Here is a 25,256-nt window from a genome sequence, read left to right on the forward strand (position 1 = left end):
TGGCATGCTGATGTTAATGTTTCTTCGAGGTAATGCAATGTGGTAATGGCCCTCAACCTGTCTTGCAGAGTTGACAACCAATTCCAGGGACCTTTGAGCCTCTTGACATTACATCAAGGCTGCTTTCAGGGAAGTCATGCCTAAACTGTTGCTGCCCAAGGTCATCCAGGTTAATGACTGAAACTTTGTTGCCAGTTATTTGTGGCTTTTCCCAGTCTGTCTCTCCACAGTATCCTGTAAGTAGCGAATTGTTAGTCCAGCCCAGCATGGTTCGGATGGCATATGGTCCCATCACACTAAACACAACTTCCAGCAGTTTAGGCACTTTAGAAATATTACCTCCTATCAAACGTTCTATTCCTGCATAAATCTGAGGGAATTCAATGTGTTTTAAATGCGGACATTTTTTAACATCCCTCTTGGTAGGAATATTTCTTCTATGCGCAGGCATGGACCCTTGTCTATGAGTCTTTGAGCCTTCCATTGCTGCAACCTCAATCTCTGATACTATGTAGCTATATAGTCCTCATGCATGGTCATTCCATGGCAACAGCCTCAAAGGAGAAGGCTGTATTCCTGCAGGACCTTTACATCGTCTGTTTTAATCGGAGGTGCTCTTATTGTTTTCTATTGTCCACTTTCCTTCTGCTTCGGAAGAGCTAAGCCACCGCCACATCCAGCCCTGTTTGTTACTTTGTTTAGTGTTGGTTGTTTCTGTTATTCGTTGTTACTTTGTCAGTAAATTTTGCTTTAATTACTTTCCGAGCCTACTGTGTCCGCTCTCGGGTCCAGACGCTGTTCCTCACGTAACAGCAGGAGAGCAAATCCAAAAGAGAGTATCAGCTAGAGGTCTCAGAGGATCCAGAACCAAGAGCAGGCTCATCCTGCACAGTTAGCGGCTGAGGGAGTGGGGGCTGAGGCGCTAGTGTACATAGTGAGAGAATGAATGAGCAGCTCAGCCCCTTTTAGGCAGGATTAATCAAGTCTTCATGATGCGCTTCAACACGAGCTGGCAAGTGACACCGCACATGCAAGTGAGCATTCCCTAGATATGAGTGAGACCATCACCAGGGCCCAGAGTCGGGTCAGAGGTCCCAACTCCCCATGACCACCACCTTGATGCAGGAGCATGTGAGCTATCAAGCCCAGAGAGCCACCACAACTATGCAGCGCCCTGCACTCACCAGTGTTCCAGGTGGGCGATGGTGAGTACCACCACCGCCGAAGCAAGTGCACACCAAAGTGGTCCAGAATTTTGCTGCTCACGTCATCTCCAGTTCTCCCATCTACTAAATACATCACCCCTGTTTTTCAGCAACTCTACTGGCTCCCGGATCACTGCCGTATTGATTTTAAGATTAAAGCTTTTCACTTTTAAAGTCATTCACAAACTTGCTGCTTCATTCATTCATACGTCTTCACATAAAATCACCTTCCTGCATCATCAGATCTTCTTCCTCAATTGGCCTCACTGTTCCTCCTGCCCATCCTTGGATCCAAAACCTTCAGTCACTCTGCACCTCGTCTCTTAAACTCCATCCCACCACACATTGGAAATATTGGCTCATTTTCTATTTTCAAATCATGTCCTAAAGCTCATCTTTTTAACCTGGCATATTCTGTTGAATTTTTTGTTTTTGTTTCTTAAAATTTAATTTTTAACTCTATGATGTAAAGTGTCCTTGAGTATTTTGAATGTCTGGATAATTATTATCAGTGTAGTTGCAAAAAAGTCCTCCAAAAGAGTTATCCTTTAGTTCCTGCCATTTGCTACTTTACCACAAGCAGTGAAGCAATGTGCCTGATGTGCAGCAAAACAAAAGATCGAGTGAGAGACTGATGATTAAGGTTCATTGTCAAAAAAAATGAAAGCCAAAAAAAAAAAAAAAAAAAAAGTAAAAACAATAGGTGTTATTGGCCTCCTCCTTAAGGTACGTCTCTGCCGTGGTCAATGACAGTGACAGTGTTTCACCTGTCCCAGTTTATTCCAGCTTCAAATGAAAGACTAAGCTCTGCCCTAACCTCAGGGCAGGACTTCCTTCCCCTCGAATGTTGTGGGCTGATGTTATGGATACAACATTTAATCATGACTTAACCTACTTACCGTGACTTACAGATTGTAAAACGCTACTTTTTTCACATGCTTTGAACCCTGCAGCTTAAACAACTATGCAGCTTATGGATTTTTACGGGTAACAAGCTTCATGCCGCCAATACATTTTATGTCACATCAGACCAATACCCAACAGGTCTCAGTGGACCAATGAAATTGTTCGAATTAAATTAGAGGCGCCCACACTAAATTCTACAGATCAGTCATTTATTTTGCGCTTCATGCGCACACCTTTATCATGGAAAAAACACGAAGCAGTGTATATGATGCAGCTTTCAAGTTAAATCTGATCGATCTGCCAAAAAGGCGAAATCTTTCTGTATAACATAATTCCTGCCATAATGCCATTTCCTCCCATATTTCCAACACCTGCGGCCTATAAACAAGTGCGGCCTATATGTGTAAAAAACTGTTTTTCTCTTTTAATTTAGCAGGTGCGGCTTATATGATGCACTCTATAGTCCAGAAATTACGGTAGTCAAATAATCTTGTAAACAAAAGTAAAAAAGAAAGTAAAAAAAAAAACAACCTTCATTTGCCCAACAAGTTGCATCAAACCTGCCTTCCCTTGATTTCTTTGCGCCATAGTTATTTCACCTGAACAACAGTAAAGCCTTTCTATCTCAGTTGCTGTGTCATTGCTCTGGAGTCCTTTTTAACATGTAGTCAGGAGATGTAAAACTCAAAGGAATGGATCCCGTGAATATACTGTGACAAACTGCAACACCAGGGAGAGCAATCATAATTGAAGAGGATTTTAATTGCGAAATGTGCTTGACTATCTGTATACCTGGAGTGTATCAGGAACACAATTTGTTTTCAAAGTGTGTGTTACACATGTAAAAACATGACAGCAGAACCCCAATGAGGTAATAATGTGGTGCTGAAGAACAGAACTCACCTGTGTTTTGAAGGCTGAGGCCAACTGTGAGAGAAGACAGTGATAACATCAGGTCAAGACTACACTTAGCTCATTTAACATCAGTTTGTGAAACTACACTGAAAGTTGTAAAGAGTATGTAAAGCTGACCTACCAATGCCTGGGGACACCACCCTCTCATAATGGTAGGGGTTGACACATACATTGTCATACTTCAGGTCAAAGGCATACTGGCAGAACTTGACATGTTTGAGTTCATTCTTGTGGAGGTCAGGCCAGCGCCAGAGTCGTGCATAGATGACATGAGGGAAGCCTTTCCTGCCTGCAACCTAATACAAGGAGAGAGAGCACAGCATCATCACAATAACTCCATCACTGTATGTCATGGTCATTGAATCTATCGTAACACTAACACTCTGTTTAAGCGACCTCCCTCTGCTCCCGCAAATGTTTTCAGGACTACGACTACACATTATAATATAATATAATATATAATAATATAATATTTTAGAAACCTTTCAAAAATTTGTTTAAAATTAAAAATGTTAGTTATTTTTTGGCATATTAGAAACAATTGTGCTTTTTCACACATAATGACCAAAACAATTTAGATTTTGTATAGCCTGATTTGGCCTTGCTAACAGCTTGCATTCTCACTGGCATTGTTTGTATGTACCTTTCAACAGTTTCTTTTGTTATTGAGTTCCAGATCATTTCAGCTGTCCCCACATACTTGCTTTGGATTAAACTTTTATGTGATCAATCTTTGAATCTAATAAATCCCAAATGTGTTCAATAGGACTCAAATCTGGAATTTGACTTTGCCAGTCCATTAGTTACAGTAGTCCAGATTCCTTTTTCAGATCAGATCAGATCAGATAGTCAGATCCAGCTTTTCTGCAGACATTAACATGGTGATGCTGACCGTTCATCTGGAATACCTGTTTCCAGTCATCAACAGTCCAGTGTTTGTGCTCCTTGGCAAATCTGAGGCATTTCTAGGCCTCAATAATGGCTTCTTAACAGCTAGTCATCCCTTTAAGCCTTGTTCCATCAACCGTCTGCTTATGGTCATTCTGGAGACTTTCTCAGACTCTGATCTTGACGCATTCTCTCTGCTTGATGATCAGCAATGGGGTTCCTTCTGTCTCTAGTACTTAAAATCTTGAGGTATTTGACATATGTTTTAGTTATCTTTCGTTTCCTACCTCTTCTTTGGCACATTTTGTAAGTACCATTCTCAGCAATTGACTTCAAAGGATACCTGACCACACAGTGAGAACACTTTATGCCCTTCCCTATTTGTCTTAGAGACCATCCAGCATTACAAAGTGGCTTAATGCGGACTCTCTCCTTTATAGTGAGCTCTCGATGTTTTACCATTTTGAATAGGAATGAGGAATTTCAAACTGAATTCACCTTTTTACACCCAAAACTGAGAAGTCAGAAATTAATCGAGCGAAACATTCAACCACTAAAATGAAACTTGCTGTGTTGGAATGTGGATAGATGTGGAATTATAGCATTGTGTAGGAATGCAGAACCAGGCTCTGGGGGGGGCCTCCATCTGCCCTGCCCGGTTCGGTTGAGAATGGGGGCAGAGAGAGCTATTGTTACTGTAGCACCCCCAGTTTTCACAAAAGGCTCATATACGACACTTTTGTATTGTGAGTGCATGTACAACACCATATTGCATTTTCCACTTTGACAGTCACGTGACTACATTCCTGACAACAGCCTTCCACGCCCACCAGGCTCCACCAACGCTGTCCGATTAAAAAAACCAGTGAATAAATGAGTCTGATGAACCTACTAGTATGTTTAGTATGGCCTTCCGAGCAATGGCGTGTTTCGCCAGTTTCTCAGTAAGGAAAGTCAATCAAACAATCAATTTGCATAATTTATTGACCATAAGCGTGTTATTGTAATAAACACTGTAGGAGAGAGTCTAATGTTGTGGAAGAGTCAAAAAGTGAGTAAAAACATTTACAGCTATAAATGAACTTTCTTCTGTTGATTCATTCTTCTTGTTTTCCAATGAAACAGGCCATTGCTTCTCTGAATAACTTCATTAATGCTTGTTGACACTCACATTACAAAGGAAAAATCAACTTTGTCCTGCACTGACTGCCTTTGGGAAGACGCTGCTGTGAGTCTGGGCACTGTGAGGGCACACGTAATAATATTTCTTGGCTATAAATTTATACTGTTGGAAAGCCTGTTTATTTACCTTTGAAATGGTACTGCATTTGTAAGGAACATCCATTTGTGGGATGAGCAGAAGAGCTGAGCTGAGCTGAGCTGAGCTGAGCTGAATAATTGTTAAATTTCCAATATGTCCTGTTTATTCAAACTTCAATGATCCAATCCACCAAACAACTCATGGGCGTAACCAACATACTCAGCCCTTCTGTTCATCTCACAAATGTATGTTCCTTACAAATATGGCCCCATTTAAAAAGGAACATAAACCGGCTTTCCAACTGCATAATATTTAGCAGTGTTACAACAAAAAATAAATCACAAACACATTTACTTACTTTTTATATCTCCTGCTGAATAATCAATAGAAAAGCCTTTATTGGCTATTGCAGCTATTATCACTGACCAGCTTTTTGCATGTCTCCACTGCTATTTTTTCCTAGCCTTCTTTTGCAATGAGCTCCAACTCTTTCAGGTTGGAGGGCCTCCTTGCCATCATCGTGATCTTTAGCTCCATCCACAGATTTTCAAGTCAGAACTTGGGCCACTCCAAAATGTTTTTGTCTGCTAACCATTTCTTTACCACTTTTGCTGTGTGTCTTGGATTATTGTCAGAGATGGCAAGAAATGAAGCACAAATACTTTGTTACTGTTTTTTGTTTTTTGTTTAACGCAACACCAATGCATGTAAACTGTTTTGGGTTTTGAAAGAGGCAGGGGGGAGACACGGTAGTCTGTGTGCGTTGGAGCAGGTCATTCCACCCACACCTTTCACATCACTAACGCTAGAGCAGCTGCACATTAAAATGGACAACGTTGAGGATCCCGCTCCTGAGGAGGACTCTGGGACACAGCCAGAGGAGCAGCACCCATGGTCGCATTTAAAAGAGCTTTTTGAGTTTGGTTGTGCTAAAAACAACTCTTGGCAAATGCATTCCATCTTGTGCAAACCAATACTTCGGGAAGTATTGGCATTCAAGAGCAGCCCATCAACCCTCAGGAAACACATAAAGGTAAGTAATTAGCACTAGCTATGTGTTACTACTACTACTACTACTACTACTACTACTACTACTGCATTAGCTAGTGAGCTTGCACGAACGTTAGAGTGCTCAAAGATAAGCACTTGCATGAACAGAAGGCTAAGTTTGCTTAGCTACCGTTATCAGACTATGCTGATGAGCGCTGGAAAGAATAAGGGAGCACCACATCCAAGTGTGTTAGTGCTCATTTGAGTACCAAACATTTTACAGCACAGACAGAGTTATGCTATGAGTGTCTAGAATAACATGTCTTCATGTTCTTGTTCTTACAGATACAAACATTGGCTAGGGAAATGATTTAGGTAGGCTATAGTGCCACTGTTAAAATTCCAACAAGATAAACAGCAGTAATGTTATTTTTCTTTTTCATTTCATGAAGTCAGATGTTAATTTGTAGGTTTTATTCAATTGCCCATTTTGTATTGAATCTTAGTTGATCAGAAAAAATATCCAAACCATGACTCAGTCATGAAAAAAATGAGCACCACGAAGAAACAACCTCTGGTGCTCCTTGAGAACCAGATAGAAATTGTTATGTGCACCCCTGGCTATGACAATGCTAACATTGTAGGCTGAAGGTAGGCTGAAGGCAATGCTGCCCCTGACTCACATTTGTATCATTTGACTTATAATGGCTGTCCTACGTTTGTCCATCTAGAGAAAGCACAAGAGACACCTGGAGAGGTACACCAAGCTAGCTATTCAGAAAAGGAAGCAAGATGATGATCTGAAAGACCAAGCAGCACCCAAGTTGCTGAAACTGTGGGATATGCCTCGTGTGACACGAAAATGTGTGGATGAGTGTCTTGTTGATTTTGTAGTTAATGGCCTGCAGCCTCAGAGTGTCGCAGAGGAGCCAGGTTTTTCAACATCTAGTGAAATACCTCCAACCCAATGAATCTGTCATGGTTCGCAACACCACGAAGAACAGAATCAACAAAGCAACTACAGAGATGAAAAAGAATCTCAAGGCAGTGATGCATGATGTGGAGTCCATTGGGACCACCACTGATTGCTGGACAGGAAACAGAAAGGGCTTCATCAGTGTCACAGCCCACTGGATACAGCCTACAAGTCTGCAGCGGTGCTCTGCTGCACTAGCATGCAAGCAACTGAAAGTACCACACAACTTCACTGCACTTGCAGATGCTTTGACTAAGATCCATACAGGTATGTAGGCTATTGGTAGGTTTAGTAGTATTTTACTTGAGTCCAATCCAGTTTAAATGTTTAGGCTTGCAGTCACATCTGCATTCATTCATTCATTTTAATACTTTGCCTTTAACTTTCAATATCTGGATTCTTAATTTCAAATGTCTGCACTCATGTTCATGTGCATTTTCCCTGGCTACTGTGAACTTAAATTTCCTGTGGGATTAATAACCAATCTATATTCATTTTCTCTTATCTGCCTGTCTGTCTGGAATTCAAAATCAGAGACAAGATTCTACGTACAACTACAGACAGTGGGTCCAATTTTCTGAAAGCCTTCCAAGTGTATGGTGTCACCGAAGAAGAAAACAACGCAGAACCACTTGGGGTAGAGCCAGATGAATCAAGTGAGTGTTGCATATTGGTTTGTAGAGATGACATAACTATTGTCAAGTTCTTGGATATTTTGAAAAGCACCCCTTGAATGCAAATTAATTTATGATTTTATTAATAAGAAGAAGAGGATGGGGAAGAGGGGATTGTGATAGAAGCCGTTGAAGCCGGCCCCTTGTTGGAGCAGGATGATGGTCTGGAATACCAACTGCCAAAGCACCATTGCTATGCCTGTCATCTTATGAACCTGGTGGGTGATTGATTGAGTGAAAATGGTAATCCAAGGGATGACATGTAAATTTGAACAAATTTGAATTTGAACACTTTCTCAACACAATCTTTTGATATTAACAGATGGCAACAGTTGACGTCAAAGCAGCAAATGAAGACCGGGTCTACATGAAGCGCTCCCATTCATCTTTGCAAAGTTCCAGGTTCTCTACAACAAGAGCAGCAGATCCACCCCAGCTACGGAGATCATTGAAGAACACTGCAAACTCCAGCTCCTGAGGCCTTGTGAAACAAGGTACATTTTGCCTTTTTAGATGTGTTCAACACTTTGAATCTGTTTCACATTTATAGCACGATACAAATATAATGTATTCTTATTTTATTGTTACAAGGTGGAATTATCTCTTCTATGCTGTTGAGAGGATTGTACAGATTGTGAGGGAACAAGGAGAAGCAGCCATTGCAATGATCTGCATCGCGCTGAAGATTCTGATTTAAGTTTATTTTGCATTACCACCTAACTGTAGGGTTGGCTGGTCTAAGTAAATATGTAGGAGATAATCAACAAGAACAGCTAGCTTCTTTATTCACCATCTTTTCAGGCGATACATTCTCTCTTCCCTGTTGTTCTTCTGCCAACACTAAAGAAGGTGATAACCTGCAGTGCTAACTTATAGTGCCACTTAGTGGCCTAACAGGGAGTAGAAGAACTCAGTGTAATGCCATAATGCATTTGCAAAGAATACAACATTAACTGCCTGCCTTGGATAGTTTTAGGTGTTGTGGGCATTATTATTCCCTCATGTGCCATACATAAAGTCCCCAACAGCTTTTCCCAATGAATCAGGGTAATTAAGATGCTTTAGTATAGCTTGGACTATTTGGAACGGACTGTGACGGCAATGAGTAGGAATGATTTTGGATATGCCACTTTCTGTTTGGATGTAAATAGAATTTTAGAAAAAAAAAGAAAATCCGCAACGATGCCTCTTGTACATTCTCTTATTATCTTTTGAGAGAAGCCTGTGTCATTGCCCATCAAAAACCAAAAAAATAAAAAATAAAAAATAATTGTTGCATAAATTGTTGGTTAAATAAAAGTAACTTTAAGTCAAAGTTGCCAGGGGTAAGAATAAATATGTATGTGTGTGTGCGTAAATGAGGCAGACAGACAAACCTGTAGCCGCCCATCCAGTGTCCTCTGGATGGTCACACATTTGCTCGGATGTACGCCGTTGGTGGTGATAGCAGTGATGAGGGAGTCCAGCTCATCCTTTTTTTCTTTTAGCTTCTTCACCAAGCTTTCGATGGCTCGTTTGGCGAAGCCTTCATTTTCACCACCCTGCCGATGGCACATGAGGCTGTGGACAATGCTGAGGCATGCATCACTGCTGCTCGGGGGATTCCCTGCCATGATGCTGCTGGACACAAGATCAACTGACCTTAGAAGACACAGTAGCAAACCCATACCGGCCCCATCCTCACCATGTCTGCAGTGGCACAAAAAGTGGGCATGAACTGTATGCGATGCATAGGGGCGCCACATCAGGGTGGGCGCCAAAATGATGGTAAAAAAAATTTAAATAATAATGATAATAATAATCAAATACATTTTTTATTTTCTTTATGTTTCTGCTGTTGTGCGTTTCTAAATAGTTTCTGCATTTCCTTAAGGTTATATAACATTTTGTGGGACTAATATGCCAGAGAAGGGTTCCCAATATCATAAGATTCTATCATAAAATTTTGATGTAGAACAGGAGCAGGGGGCGCCATGAGCGCTGAGCGAGCAGGCGCTATTAGTGAGTTGACGTCCATGCGAAAAGATAGATAAAGCAAAAAAAGCTGTCGGGGGCTAAAAATAGAAAGACGGGAAAGGAGAGAAACCCTTATTATTTAAAGCTCATACATCATGATGTCCAGCAGACTTATTTATTTAATATTACTATTCTTTTTTTTTTTTTGTGTGTGTGTTGGGGGGGGGGGGCAAAATTGTTGCTGCATACCCCTCTGACACTGGTAGCTGCACCCCTGCATGTCTGTATGTAATGAAATATGCCTGGGCATGCAGAGGCATGCACATTGCTTTCATTGTTATTGTCAGTATAATAATTATTATTATCATTCATATTAGTGCATTTACATTCTGGAATATTTCCTAATGAATTTTTGAATTGCATGGTGCTGGATAACCACCCATAACTGATATTAGTGGGTGAAAAGAAAAATAGCACATCTGCTTCGACACCACAGTGGATAGTGTCTGAGTTTTTAAAAAACTGCTTTTAGCTAACTTTATTAAGAGTTGTCACCAATAATGATATGATATGATATGATATGATAATCGACCTTAAAAACACATGATGCAAGATTAACACAGTGGACATTGAATGACAAAGTCAAACAGAAGATGTGTTTATTGAAAAGTTCAGAGTTTGCAATAACCCAAAGTTAAAAACAATCTTCCTATGAAATGTTGTGTTGGGTATCTTTAACTCCATAAAAACTTTGGTCTAAACTTGCTCTATGTGTAAAGTGCCTTGATGTAACTTTGTCATGCTTTAGTGCTACATAAATTTGAAATTTGAATTTGAAACCTTTTTAAGTATTTTCTGATACATTTTTAACCATTACAGAGCTATGGCAACCTGTTAATTGAGAGATGTGCAAAAAAAATGTATTCATGCAATTCAGAGTTGCAATTCAAAACTCATACTTTCAAACTCATATTTTTAGATCCAGGTCTATAGATGGCACTGACAATCCCGAGTCGAGACCAGGAGGCAGAGCCACAGTTTAACACGCTCCTCTGCGCCTCAGTCAGAGCTGTCACCTACCGAGAATAGAATAGAGTCTGTCTATGTTTAGATTTATAGACTCCGACCACCTAAATTTCCAATCATATCCTTTATCTTCTTCTAACAAAAGGCATTGAAATTGACAAGTCAACAATTTTTAACATTTTTTCCTCAAAACTCTCTCCTGACTGACCATTACCTTATTACATTTGAGTTTACTTTAATGGGCTGCATAGCATTGAGGAATAAACTCAGTTATAGAAGATGTTTATCTGAAGATGCCGTGGCTAAATTTAAAGAGAACATTTGGTCATCATTCCCAACAATGCCATATCTAAATTCAAATTAGGATTTCTCCCATACACAGGTTGATGACCTTATGATTAGCACTATCGCCACACTGTGTTCAAATCTTGACGATGCCGGCCCTCTCAAAAAGAAAGTAATCTAACAGAGGAGGCTGGCTCCCGAATGTAATTCCCATATCCGTGCCTTAAAGCAGACATCAAGGAAATTAGAAAGAAATTGGCATTCCAGTAAGTCGGAAGAGTCTCACAGAGCCTGGAAAGATAGCTCAAAAACATATGAGAGCTCTCATATGTTCTCATATGAGAGCTCTCCCAGTGATCCCTTTAGCTCTAAGCAGCGACAATTTTATGGACTTTTTTACAGATAAAATTCTCACGATCAGAGAAAGAATTCATCAGTTCTTGCCTACATTACACAATAACCTTCTCCTGAATACACCTCACGCTCTTAAGACCGCAGTCATCAAAACCCATCTTGGAAAGCCTAATCTTCATCCAGATGTTTTGGCAAACTATAGACCCATATTGAACCATCCAATTATTTCTAAAATCATTGAGAAAGCTGTAGCAAAAACAATTACACGACCACGTGGATGGGAATGGTTTGTTTGAAGAGTTTCAGTCAGGATTTAGAGCCCATCATAGCACAGAAACAGCGCTGGTTAAAGTCTCCAATGATATCCTAATGGCTTCAGACAATGGATCAGCCTCCATTCTTCTCCTTTTGGATCTTAGTGCTGCATTCGACACCATAGATCATAATATTTTACTACAGAGACTGGAACATGAAATTGGGATTAAAGGAACTGCAATAAGGTGGTTCAAATCCTATTTACCAGATAGACATCAGTTTATTCATGTTAACAACAGCTCCTCCTCATGCACTGTAGTCAGTTATGGAGTCCCACAGGGTTCGGTACTTGGACCAATCCTCTTTACGTTTTATCTGCTTCCTCTAGGCAACATTATCAGGAAGCACAGCATCAACTTCCACTGCTATGCAGACGATACTCAGCTGTACCTATCAATGAAGCCAAATGAAGTCAGTCAGATAGTTAGACTGCAGACATGTCTTGAACAAATAAAAGTCTTACTTCTCAACTCTGACAAAAAGTTATTGTACTCGGTCCTAAGCACCTCAGAAAAATACTATCTAATCATCTCATCAGTCTGGACGGCATTACTTTGGCTTCCAGCTCCACTGTAAGAAACCTTGGAGTAATTTTTGACCAGGACGTGTCCTTTGTCCTTCACATAAAACAAATCAGTAGGGCAGCTTTCTTCCACCTGAGAAACGTAAGGAAAATGAGAAACATCCTCTCTCAGGATGATGCAGAAAAACTAGTCCATGCATTTGTAACTTCTAGGTTGGACTACATACTCACACTACTAACTCATTACTATCTGGAGGTCCAAGCAAATCTCTGAAAGGCCTTCAGTTGATTCAGAACGCTGTTGCACGAATATTAACAGGAACTAGGAAAAGAGATCACATCTCTCCCGTGTCAGCTGCTCTTCATTGGCTGCCACTAAAATCCTTCTGTTAACATATAAAGCTCTGAATGGCCAAGCTCCATCATATCTCAGAGAGCCCATAGTTCCTTACTGTCCTAGTCGGCCACTCCACTCTCTAGATGGAGGTTTACTTGTGGCTCCAGAGTAAATCTGGAGGCAGATTTTTCAGTTATCAGGCTCCTCTTCTATGGAACCAACTTCCAGTATCAGTCTGGGGAGCGGACTCTTTAGCAATTTTAGCCCATGTTCCTGCAACGCCTGCTGCTCCCATATCTTCATGATTTCTGTACTACAGCTCATCTCCATCCCTCACTCGCTCTCTCTTTCTCCCCCCCACCACCACTCTCAACCCAACCTGTCGAGACAGATGGCCGCCCCCCCGAGCCTGGTTCTGCCCCGAGGTTTCTGTCTCTTAAAGGAAGTTTTTCCTTGCCACTGTTGCCAAGTGCTTGCCCATCGGGGGATCTGTTGGTTCTCTTTAAATAATTTCATGAAGAGTTTGGTCTAGACCTGCTCTATATGTAAAGTGCCTTGATGTAACTTTGTTATGATTTGGCGCTATACAAATAAATCTGATTTGATTTGTGCTAATTTTCAGATACTCCTCATTGGCTTCAGCAAGAAGAAAGTGAATTGTTTGCAATGGAAATCAAAGAGGGAAAAGTAATTTCCAAATGAACTGAATTGGACATGAAGTGATAAAATAATAAAATACATATATCAACTGCGAAAGAGTAAGGGGAGGTCCTGGGTGGAAGTCCAGATTGTGATTATGTTAAAGTTAATAAGTGAGGTAAATGAAGTTCAGGTACAGTATGCAGTGATGTAACAGTTTACTGCCTATAACATTCATGATTATGAATAAGCTAGCTACAACTATCAGATAATAGTTATTTATATAATTTTCTAGCTCATGTGAAACCTATGTGTTGTGGTATTCCTGGTCTGGTTGCGGTTGGTAAATACAATGGAGAATATAACTGATGCAACACTGGGGTTGGGTTATAAAATTTTATAAAATTTTTATATTAATATTTAGGTTTTGAGCATTTCTAGGGTAATGGAAACACACCATGTTTTCATTTTCTACATACCTGGAGTTTCTTTCTCACATGCACTGCTGTCTCGCTTACCTGGTATTAAGTTGGTTAGCCAATGAGTGACCAGAAAGGCATTCATTGGCATCGTGATGGCCCAGCTCTGAATCAGTCCCTGTCGGTGGAACAGGGAGCAGTAATTAGTGGAAGATATTAAGTAATGAAATCCAACAGCTGTAAGATAGGTGAGAGGTACTCTGCTATACAAATTCAGTTGTACTTCTAAGCAGTATGGCAGCACGGCATTATAGTGGTGAGTGCTAAACCGAAGACACTACAAGAAGGTTGCAGATTTGACTCCTGGTCAGGGCCTTTCTCCTCTGAGTACCCTGGTTTCCTCCCACCATCCAAAGACATGCAAGTTTAGGTTAATTGGTGACTATAATATTTCTGTAGGTCCGAGTTTGAAGTTGAGTATATATATAGCCAACAAGTAGAGTTTAATTATTCTTTAGTGTGTTGCTGCTGTTGGTTCAGACTGCTCGTTCTCTGTCTCTCTCCCTTATGCATGTACTGTATATCACACCATTACATGTCAACAACTTTGTTTCTTTGTGTAGTCTTTGTTCCCCCATTCTGTCCTCTCTCTCTCTCCCCGTCCTTATCCTACAGGTGATGAATCATCTCTGCTCCATGATCCCACTTAATACCAGCTGCCGCAATAGCTACCATTGGCTATCAATAAACATTATTAATAATTTTTCAGTGCCATTTCTTCTGCCATAAAAGAAAATATCTCTACAATATTAACAGTCTAATTAGACCTAACAATTATTTAATAGTTGTCTAACCACGATTCTTTTATGTAATCGCGGTTTCTTTTTTTAACTACAATTACGGCAATTTTTTGGGGGGCGGTGGGGTTTATTTTCATGAGATGGGTCAAAGCATGGTAACACTTTTTCACGTTTCTAATGTCCGTGTGCATTCTCCTGTGCAACAGAACAGTAACTGTCCCATCGGAGGACACCTCACACGCATTGATTTCCAGTTGCAAAGTCAAATCGGTTTTCTAACGTTGACAATCCAAAGAGAATTGGTTAGTTTTGTGAGAATTGGTATTTAGAAATGCCCATAACATTAAGGTGGTCCACATTTGGTTTTCACTAGAGTTTTTGTTTAGTGTTGGTAATAAAGAAAGACTGTTTCTGTCCTGCTGGTCCTGTCATAATGTAGGGAGTCTGCAAGCCCAACTGGTTTCAGCTAAATTATGATTGAATGATCAGTTACTTGGGGAGGAACTAGACTGTCATCCCGTTTTCAGCAAAAGAAACATTTTGAACATCACTGAATTTGGAAAACGAGACACGGAATGGAGATTTTTACAACTTCTCCGTTGTGGGATTATTTTGGCTTCAAGACAAATCAGAGGGGAGAGCCGGCAAATCAGGAAGACGCAATTTGCCAGCTATGTAAGAAAACAGTTGTAGTAAAAAATGCTAGCACAACCAATTTGAGACAGCATCTCAAAAATTACCATCCCTCACAGATTGCACTATTAAACAAATTGATCGTGTCCTTGCATCAGTGGATGGCCCCTCCCAGCAGATGGGCATAGCGGAGTTGTCGACAAACAAAATATAAATGTGACAGGAATGTTCAGAACAGCTGGCCCTGTGAGGTCCAGCCTCAAGCCAGAGAAACTGAACATGCTGATATTTCTGGCCTGAAATCTGCCCGACAAATAACCTTTTTTAAATTTTTTAAAAATCACCCACCACCCCCACATCCTTCCTTTCAGAGGACTATATATTTGTATTATTATTATTAGGATTTGAACTGTTAGTTGTTGGCACTAGTCTGTACACATGTTCATATCAACTTAAAAAAATTGAGATACAGCTAGGAAAAAATGCAACTCAAGAAGCAGTGATGACTAATTTGACAAATAGACAAATAGCGATGACTATTGGACTTGGATAATTAAAAAAAGTATTTTATAAATTTGGGCCAAACGAGACAATTATATTGCTAATCACAATTATTTCAGACAATTAATTGTGTAATAACATTTGGTATTGTTACAGCTCTACTGCTAATATTTACAAATACTTTACATTTAATTGTACTAGGAATTAATCCCAAGGAAATCATCTTTCTCTTAGTAGGTAAAGTAACAAAACAGGAAGAAGGTGCTGTAATAGCAAAAAAACAAGGGCTAAACCAAAGCACTCCTCTTATGAAAAAAGTGAATAGGGATTCAACAGACTAGTTCATGGTGGTACTGGTAAACAGTAAAAATAAAATTCAAGAAATGGCCTTCATCAGGGAAATGGAAGCAATTGCAACATGCACATGCACACACAAGTTCAACTCATAATTTTTAATTGTCCCAGTCCCCAATTGGATGGACGCTAAGACTCCAGGTGAATCATCCCTTCAAACCGGACAAAAGAAACATATCCATCTCCTCTAATCAACCATATCTCATTTACTGGATGGGTTACACCATCCTAGTCCATCATTTAAAAGACCTTAGCTTTCAAACAATATTAACTACATTAATAATAGAGTGGGTCCTGATTCAGAATAAGAAGCCTAGCTGAAGGTATACAGCTTTCCTTTCGGTATCACTGTATTGAGCTTGAATGGCATTTAACCTCTTTTGCCACGTTCCTCCATTTTTCCAACAGGATGTAGGCAGCCTTCTGCTCAGGAGGTAGTGGTTTGTGGATGAGCCTCTACAGGGGGACTTGCAGTTTCTTTCCTAATTCAAGTTTACTGGGGGTTCTCCCTGTGGTCTCTTTCTGAGTGATGTAGTGTAAATCAAGTATCCCCTGAGCCCATGTGTATGTGATCCCGGTCAACCATAACCGTAACAGATGAATTTTAGTGTGCGGTTAACCTGTTCTGTCATGCCCCTCTATGGTGGTACCTGGTATTTAGCTGTACTACTACCTACCATGAGTTACAAAGATTAGTTAAGAGAGCTGCAGTAACTGTTTCATAAAGGGTAATTTGTCAAACCTGCAGCAGTTGAAGAGAACCCCCTGAATGACCTTAATCAGACAGTGAGTGCTATTTCTCAAAGGGAAAATATCCATCCACTAGGTGTAGAAGAGTCCACACCTCACATTTTAACTGGGGCTATGTGTTCTTGTGTTCTCTGTAATCACTGTCATGATTTGGTTTTGGCAGTCTGTTACTACTGAGAGAGTATGCATGCCTTTTTGCTGTGCCAAGCATCTTTGTGAACATTTGGCCAGCAGAAAACTGCAATAGCACCTTAAAATGGCTCCTGACAACATTATCATGAAAATATCACAAGAACACCCAAATAAGAGACTAGGAAATAACCATATGGAACATTTCTGCCTTAAGACCAAGCCAATTTGATTAGAAGGAGCTGGTGCTGGCACACTGGCCTGTCTGAGGTCATATAAATGTCAAGACATTGGGATCTACAAAAGAAAAGAGGTTTATACGCTCTTGGCAGCCATTCAGGACAGAGTAGAGGCATCCTTTACAATAATTGACTTAAGTAAACTATAGTAAACTGCTGAATCCAAATTATCACTTTAGTCAGACAAAGAAGTGTCGTTGGGCAATTGTGAGGACATCAAATTCAGAGATTTGACTGGGATGGGAAAGCTCCACTGGAGACTATGTGGCTAAGAAATGTTAATGTTACTATTCCTGTTCAGTTTAAGGTAGAGCTGGACAATAAATCCATATCAATATATATAGTGATTGCAAGTGTTTCAATAACAGTGATATGATTTTTAAATGTATTTTGAATATTTCAATATGCATTTATAGCATCTGTCACTGACTGAGGTTCATTACATGGAGCTACCATCAGTTCATTGCATGCAAGCCGAGTAAAAAGAGCAGAAGACAACAGCCTACATCAATTCATCAAAATGTACAACGCAGGCATGCAGCTAGTGTCAGCAGGAGTAAGATAGATTACTACGCTTTCCCGAAAACATCACCACAGGTTTTGATATATTCAGTGGAACAATAAACAGACTTTCACACAAAAGGGTGGAAGACTTGTGTGGGCTATAACGTCACAAAATTGAGAATTTTTTTGACACAGACCACAAGAGTTTGGCGATTGATAAAACATCATGTTACTTCATGTGATTTCAATAAATTAAAAAATTCTAATCTTGGTGTATTTAATGCACATTTTGTTTGGGCAATGGGGGCAGGTGGGGCTTGAAAATTCAAGCTTATAAAAAGTAGGGAATGACCAAAAAGAGTTTGAGAAATACTGCCTGACAACATCTCCTCCTGAAAACAGACACTGGAGCTACAATACCCTTCAGATTAAGGTCAAGTCTCCCGCTCTTTATTGTGGAGGCAGTGAGTGAAGAGATCAAGATACTGGGAGATTCATGGAATATGACTTAATAATTAAAAACTGAATAAATGGCTTCTTCAAACTTTATGGAAATGTAATTCTAAAATTAAAAAATGCAATATCTGGTAAGAAATGAATTAGGACACCCCCACCCACATGTGCTCCCACTTGCTAAAATCATACACAGATGTATCACATCAGGCACACATGATTAGAACATGGTTACTCAGCATTTTCAAGGAGACTTGTCCTATTTAAGCCTCAGACATTTTGTTTGGTGTACTTCTGACTGTTGAAAAGAGTGAACACCTTGGTAGGATTAAAGAGCTGTCTGGGACCTACAGAAAGAAGATTGTTACAGCTTATGAGTCTGAAGGGGCATTATAAAGATCTCAAAAAATTTTAAATCAGCCATTCTAGTCTCCATAAAATAGCTTACAAGTAGAGAACATTCAAAACAACTGCCAAGATGCCCATGCTGGCCGTACAACCAAGTTTCCCCAACACCAGACCGCAACATGCTACAAGAATACTCCAATAATTCTATCATGTCATCACAGGACCTAAAGCAGGTTCTTGCTACTGTTGATGTGAAAGTGTATGCCTCCACATTCGGAAAGGGACTTCTTAAGTTTAACTTTCATGGAAGGTGTGCAAGTAGGAAACCTTTGCTCTCTAAGAGAAACATGAAGGCCAGACTGAAGTTTGCCAGAGAGAACATAGACAAAGACCAGGATTTCTAGAATAAAGTTGTTGATATTATCATATAATGTTCTTGTTATTACAGAATGCATAATGACAATCTGAAGCACAATTTTATTCTTTTCTGTATTTTTTTAACTTAGATGTTATTGATTTTGATTTCAGATAAAACCTTATGCTACATTAAAAAGAATTGCAACGTTTGAGAACCACTAATCTAAGTAATCCCTTAACATGGTCTTACACAGTCCATCGTGGTCTTTTATGGGAACTGCTCTGCTGCTGACAAGAAGGCCCTGCAGAGAGTGGTGAAGTCTCACCATAGCAAATAGCAGCCTCATTTTCAATCAAGAACATTTATACCAACAGGGGCAGGAAAGGGGTTTTCTGCATTATGAGAAACCCCTCTCACCTAGCAAATACTGTTCATCCCCCTCCCCACAGATAGAAGGCTGCAAAGCATTAGAGCTCAGTCATAACAGCTGAAGCACAACTTCTTCCTACAAGCTGTAGAGCTGGATAACTCAGTCTCACTGAACTTTCTCCATGTTTGTATTTAGTAAATTTTTTCTATTTTTATACACTTATTTTTTCATTCCGACAGTCACTTTGATCCCATTACTCTCATCATACCGCCAGACCTAAGTAACAAATCTTCATTCATTCATTCATTCTTTCATTTGAACAAGTTTCGAATGAGCACAAATCTTGAAACTTGACTGTTTGATTTACAAGAGAATTTAACCCCATCCAATCCCACCATTCTTAAAGACAACTTGCAGGAACAGGAGAGGATACATTCTTCACATCATGGATTTTGGATTTCGTGAAAATACAATAGTACGTCAGGCTAGGTAACTGTGTCTCAGGGACAGTGATGCTCTGTTCCTGTTCACCCTGTATACAGATTTCACATACAGCTCTAAAGTTTTGCCACAGTAATACTTTGACTACACAGCATATGTCATGTTGTATGTATCAAATATGGAAAGGAAGAGGAGTACATGGATCTGATGATGGCCTTTAGTAAACAGAATGAAAACAACTCCCTACAGCTGAAGATCTCTAAGACCAAGGAGATGATTGTTGACTTTCAAAGGTCTATATCAACAAGGCTGTCGACAGTTGAGGGAGAGACACCGAAGGTGTTCACACTACAAATACCTAGGCTGTGCTTTAAAAGGAGCAGTGAAATGCTGTGAATTTATACATTGTCAGTCCTCCAATCTGCTGGGAGAGCAACATGTCAGACGAGGAGACTGAACAAGCTGGTCAAAGAAGCAGGATGTATGCTTGCTGGAATTCTTGACTGATTCAGTGCTGATGTTGAGAGACCATGCACTGTTGCAGGCCACCTTGGACAATACCAAATATATATTCCACATCATTCTGCCAAGACAGAGCCACTTGCAACTACAGCAAATGTATTATCTCTGTATAGCAGAAGAGAGGTTGAGGAGATTCTTTGCTCTGACTGCCATAAAGCTGTGTAACACTTCAGCCAAAGGGAGAGACTCATTAACTGAATTAATTTAACAATTAGCATTCTTTATTCTATGGGCAAAATAAACTAAGAATGTATGTATGGGCATACCTATCGATGAAGTCAACTATAAATGTGTATTGGTTCCAATAAGTCTTGTTGATTACTTTCAAATTTCTTCTTAACGTAATATGTTATTATCATTGTTGTGTCTGGAGTGCGGAGTTTGCATGTTCTACCCGTGTCTGCGTGGGTTTTCACCCACCATCCCAAGACATGCATGTCTAGGTTAACTGGTGACTCTAAATTGACCTTAGGTGTGAATGTGAGCATGAGTGGTTGTTTATCTCTGTCTTTGTGTGTTGGCCCTGTGATGGACTGGCGACCTGTCCAGGGTGTACCCCGCCCCTCGTCCGATGTCAGCGGGGATTGGCTCCAGCAGCCCCGCGACCCGGAATCGGAAAAAACGGTAGAAGATGGATGGATGGATGTATATCACATAATTTCAGACATTTTTTAGCAAAGTTATTTTAGAATTGGAATGATGATATATGGTTTGTTTCTGACAATATATTATTTATAAAGTGTATACGGTGTGTCTGACAATACGTTAAAGGGTTTATCTGACATAATAGTATAAGATTTATGTGGCATCATGTTGTGGGATAAAGGTGTCCTTCAACGGAGCCCGTGAGCAATCTGTACCTGGCAGTCACAGGTAATGGTGTACTTATCAGACACACCTTCTATCCACGTCTGTAACGCGGTGTTCATCAAGCAGGCCGAGACCTGTGGGTCAGCACAATTTCAATGAAAACTTACATCTGTATGTCAGGAAAACACAGCCACGTTGCCCGATACCTGCCTGCCTGATACAACCTGAGCCATGTCCAGACCACGATCGCTCTACCGATGTCCCATATCGACTAACTTGCGTCACGTTGACCGCTATCGCAGCATGCCCAAACACAAACTTACACAATGAACACATTTCTAAATTATCGGACAACTCTGAGTTGAACCGGGGACCTGAGGGGAGGACACATAGTTCTGGGCCGTGGAAATTGTGACCGGGACAGAAAAACAGTTCAACAAGGCAATGTGACCGATTTCTCCCCGTTTCTCTGATCTTCGTTGTGGTCGTGACACTGGCGGGGGCAGGAGACGAGATGCACGGGTGATACTTACACATGAGCCGGAGCGGGGTGAGCAACTTGGGCAGAAAGACCAGAGCGCTCAGCTCTCTCCGTGTTGCTGTTTGTATGAGCCTGTCTGACGGTGTTCTCTCGGCTGCTGGGTCCGTTTCCTGAAATGGTATCAGCTACTAGTTATTTCTCCGATGTCGTGCTGCGCCTGTTTTGGTGCCGCTGTTGCTTTATCGTTATAAAAGCCCCAGTCTCCTCGTGCATCCTGCCAGTTCCTCACGCGCATGCCACAACAACAATAGAGGAGAGACGTCGTGTGCGACAGCGTCGCGACATGTTGCTGCCAATAGGATCATGGGTCTCAGAAGGACTACCACTCTCAGCCAATCATAATTAGGTTTTCACATCAGGGCCGTGAGTCAGGGTCTGTCTAGTTCGTATAGAGTGACAGGACCGCCAGACTGTTTTTTTAAGGTGGCGCCGCTGAGATTAACCCCCCCCCCCCCCGCCCCGCAATCAGTTACACTGCACTCGCAGGCAGTACTGTTGTGCTGGAAGTTGGCCTGCAACACTATTCTCCTTTCAATTGCTGTACCTTAGTCAATGAATAATGATCTGAAATCTGTCTGAAAAAACTGAAGAACAAAACATGTCCTCAGAAATCCATGGCATCCAATAGTACACCACACTTGAACAAGGGTTAGGGTTATTACATTTTAGAATTAAAAAAAATATATATAAAATAAAATAACTTAAAACATCTTCCAGGGTCAATCATTTTTATGATGTGAGAATATATGTATTTTTCATGAAAAACATTCCTTCACTCAGAACCTAGGACACAACAGGTCATCGTAAAAGAGCAATCTGTTTACATGCAAGTCCACATTTCAACATACAGCAAATGAAGAAGGAATGTTTCATTTAGTTGGCTTTGAACTATGTACTTCCAATGAAACAAAAGCAACAAAGTTTTCTGTTATCCCTAATATCAATTAAGAAAAAGTGCAACCATAAAATGAAATGATACCATCAATCTGGCCATTCAACTTGGAGTGTACATTGTAGTTCTATGATTCTACAGCCTTTCCTCTAGCACCAACTCTGTATCCTTTTGCTTATAAGGTGTCAACAACAGATAAAGCTCATGCTCTGACCATATTTTCAGATGCAAAAAGCTTCTTTGAATCAGAAAATGGCTGTCATTTCCATTAGCATGTTAACTGTTTATGCACAAACTCAAGCATTGGCAACACAATACTGTATACTACAGTCTCAATGAAACATCATAGAAAAATCAGAAGTATCAGGTCATACAATTATGCAGATACCATTCAAAATCATCATTTGTCATCCCATGTTATCAATTTTGAACATTACGTGTTGATTTGGTGTAGAATGTGAATGTGAGCAGTACTGATTAAGCTCAGGGACAAAGGGAGAGTTGATGGGAGAGTGTTCTTTTTAAGATTGTTGAGAACCTGGGGTGACTTGTTTTTTTTCTGCATTTTCATTCTAAGATCTTGTAATCCTTTTCTCTATTGCCATCTAGGGGACTTTACATATAGCTACTGGCCTAAATCAGACCTCCTGGACTTTATTATGACAAAATCAAAGGACAGCCAAACCTATACACATGATCACATTATGTTACAGTTGTCAGTATTGATGGATCTCTCTTGGTCAGAACTGTTCCCAGTTACAGCTGGAAGGTCAGGGTTGACTGGCTGAGCGGGATGTGAACACTCCTGAAGCCTCTAGCATTGTCTTTCTTCGTGCTGTTTCTTTGGCCACATTGTGGTTTAGCCGCCTTAGACGTTCCTAGAGACATAACATTTAGTTAACTGCCATTGCTAATAATTTTACTGTTAAGCTTCTGTGCCATGTCCTGTGAGTAAATTGCATCAGTTGTAAGTATACTGTTGTAATGTTAATAAAGTAATTAAATTTACATGTGTGTCAGTTCAAAAAGGAAGAAACTGTATGACGAACAGGTCAATTGGCTTTAACTAGTGACTTCACTAACACTTGTTAATTCATTCATTCTTCTTCTACCACTTATCCGTTTCCAGATAGTGGGTGGTGCTGGAGCCACTTACCGCTCACATTGGGCGGAGTACACCCTGGACAGGTCACCAGTCAATCACAGGGCAACATCCAGAGACAGACAGAGATGAACAACCACTCACCCACATCTATGGGCAATTTAGAGTTACCAATTAACCTAAACATGCATGTCTTTGGATAGGGGGAGGAGACCCCGGCCAGGTACCAAACCCACAACCTTCTTGTTGTGTGTTCAGTTCAGCACTAACCAGTATAATGTCATGCTGCCATACTGCTTGGAAGTACAACTGAATTTGCATAGCAGAGTAACTAAACAATATTTTGCTAAAACAAAATACGGAAGGTGACATCCTTCATAATAAACATAGTCTTTATTTAAAAAAATTATAGTGTGGCTTTAAGAACCCTGGAAAGAAAGCTGGCCACTGACCTGAGCATTCTGCAGTATGTTGTTAACAAGCACTACTCTGCGTCTAGCATTCAGTAGTTTCTTTACATAGGGATCCAGGTCTAGAGCCACCTTCTGATGTTCATTTATCCTGCATAACTCTGCAAAGACACATAAGACCCATCCACTGGTTATTAAGCATATTGTTGAATATCCATAATAAAAAAAATTTATAAAAAGCTAACTTTAAGGAACAAGACAACTGAAAAAAGGGCAAGACAACACCTATGTCTGGTATTCAACAGACAGATAATACAGTAAATTACCAGTGGCCAGGCTGTCTATGTGTTCTCTTAATTCCACCTGGCTTTCTCTGCAAAGAATAAAATATTCACATTAGTACAAGAGTAAAGTTCAAGGACAAGTGTGGACTCCTTTGAAGACAGGTAGTCATACTAAATTAAAACAAATCACACATGAATCAAAATGACAGAGGTAGTCTATCAGAATAAACCTAACCACACACAGGTCTACATGGACACAAATGGCAGCTGATATTTAGAAAATGTAAAAATTAGTATCATTATTTCCTCATAGGTCACTGAGGGAAACCGGAGAAACTGGGACCAGTTGAAAACATGGGCAATCTCTTCAAGTAATTGATGTCACTGATGTGTGATGTTGTGTTGTTCTATCTATCTGTCTGTCTGTCTGTCGGTTTGTCTGTCTGTCTGTCTATCTGTCTATCGTTCGATCGATCTATCGATGTCGTTAGTGGTCGTGCGAATTGCTATTTTAAAACTTAATTGGATGACTGGAAGATTATTAGCGTACAATGTCTGAAATGCTAAACATTTGCTGGTCGGAAAAAATTAATATGTATGTTGAGTATCTAATTTACATTATTTCTGGTAAAAATGTTTCTGATATACACAGCTGTCTCTATGATAATTCCAAATTTTGACTTTCTTTCTTTCTCTCTTCAGTTTCAAAAACTAGATTAAATTGTGGGAGGCGGAGGCAACACGCTCTAAATTAAAACGGAGAGGAAGCTACGGACGTGTGATAATTATTCTATGTATCTGCATTATTTCTAAGTATATATATATAATAATATAATATATATATATACATACATATACAACCACAACGATCTTTTATTGAGGATGATAAAAACACGTTAATCATTTGCGGTAACAAGACGGTCCAGAGGCAGTGAGCGAGAACACATTAAGAACTGAGAGCAGATTAAAGCATGGAGAATTTACCTGACTGAGTGAACATGCGTATCCAGCTGCTGGATGGCGGGTTTCAGGAGGCCAAGCAGCCCATCTGCAATCATATTTTTACCTAAAGAAGAGTCTGCCATAGTTGCCGCGGCCATTTTACAAACCTGTCGCCACAGCCAGACGGGAAGTTACGTCACGAAG

The 25,256-nt window shown here is 40.2% G+C and overlaps 2 protein-coding genes across 7 annotated transcripts in view; both read right to left on the minus strand.

The window, feature by feature from the left end:
• Positions 1 to 21,650, minus strand: part of smad10a (SMAD family member 10a) — a 51,892-nt gene extending 30,242 nt beyond the window's left edge. For 4 of the 6 annotated variants that reach the window (XM_029513733.1, XM_029513737.1, XM_029513736.1 and 1 more), the window contains exons 1-5: positions 21,415 to 21,650; positions 13,769 to 13,847; positions 9,192 to 9,435; positions 3,148 to 3,322; positions 3,015 to 3,038 (exon numbers count right to left, since the gene is read on the minus strand). In XM_029513733.1, coding sequence (XP_029369593.1) covers positions 3,015 to 3,038; positions 3,148 to 3,322; positions 9,192 to 9,435; positions 13,769 to 13,847; positions 21,415 to 21,418 — 526 coding nt within the window. In that variant the 5' untranslated portion in view covers positions 21,419 to 21,650. The remainder of the gene's footprint in view (positions 1 to 3,014; positions 3,039 to 3,147; positions 3,323 to 9,191; positions 9,436 to 13,768; positions 13,848 to 21,414) is intronic. The other 2 variants (XM_029513734.1, XM_029513738.1) reach the window with 2 other exon arrangements.
• Positions 21,651 to 22,136: 486 nt separating this feature from the next.
• On the minus strand, positions 22,137 to 25,252 carry snapin (SNAP associated protein). Its single transcript, XM_029514457.1, has 4 exons — positions 25,095 to 25,252; positions 24,153 to 24,199; positions 23,869 to 23,987; positions 22,137 to 23,192 (listed from the first exon to the last, which is right to left on the minus strand). Exons 1-4 carry the CDS (start codon positions 25,208 to 25,210, stop codon positions 23,085 to 23,087), a joined length of 390 nt encoding a protein of 129 aa, XP_029370317.1. The 5' UTR covers positions 25,211 to 25,252; the 3' UTR covers positions 22,137 to 23,084.
• Between the last annotated feature and the right edge of the window lie 4 nt (positions 25,253 to 25,256).

The sequence above is a fragment of the Echeneis naucrates genome, chromosome 11 (genome assembly GCF_900963305.1).
Source record: "Echeneis naucrates chromosome 11, fEcheNa1.1, whole genome shotgun sequence".
In the NCBI taxonomy this organism is placed as follows: domain Eukaryota; kingdom Metazoa; phylum Chordata; class Actinopteri; order Carangiformes; family Echeneidae; genus Echeneis; species Echeneis naucrates.

Bases quoted from the DNA above. Each gene is read 5' to 3' on its own strand.
- snapin (XM_029514457.1), bottom strand. From the start codon at position 25,210: ATGGCCGCGGCAACTATGGCAGACTCTTCTTTAGGTAAAAATATGATT. The intron at 24,200-25,094 runs GTAAATTCTCCA...TATTCTTTGCAG, and splicing joins ACGCATGTTCACTCAGTCAG to AGAAAGCCAGGTGGAATTAA. The intron at 23,193-23,868 runs GTCAGTGGCCAG...TTATGTCTCTAG, and splicing joins ACATACTGCAGAATGCTCAG to GAACGTCTAAGGCGGCTAAA.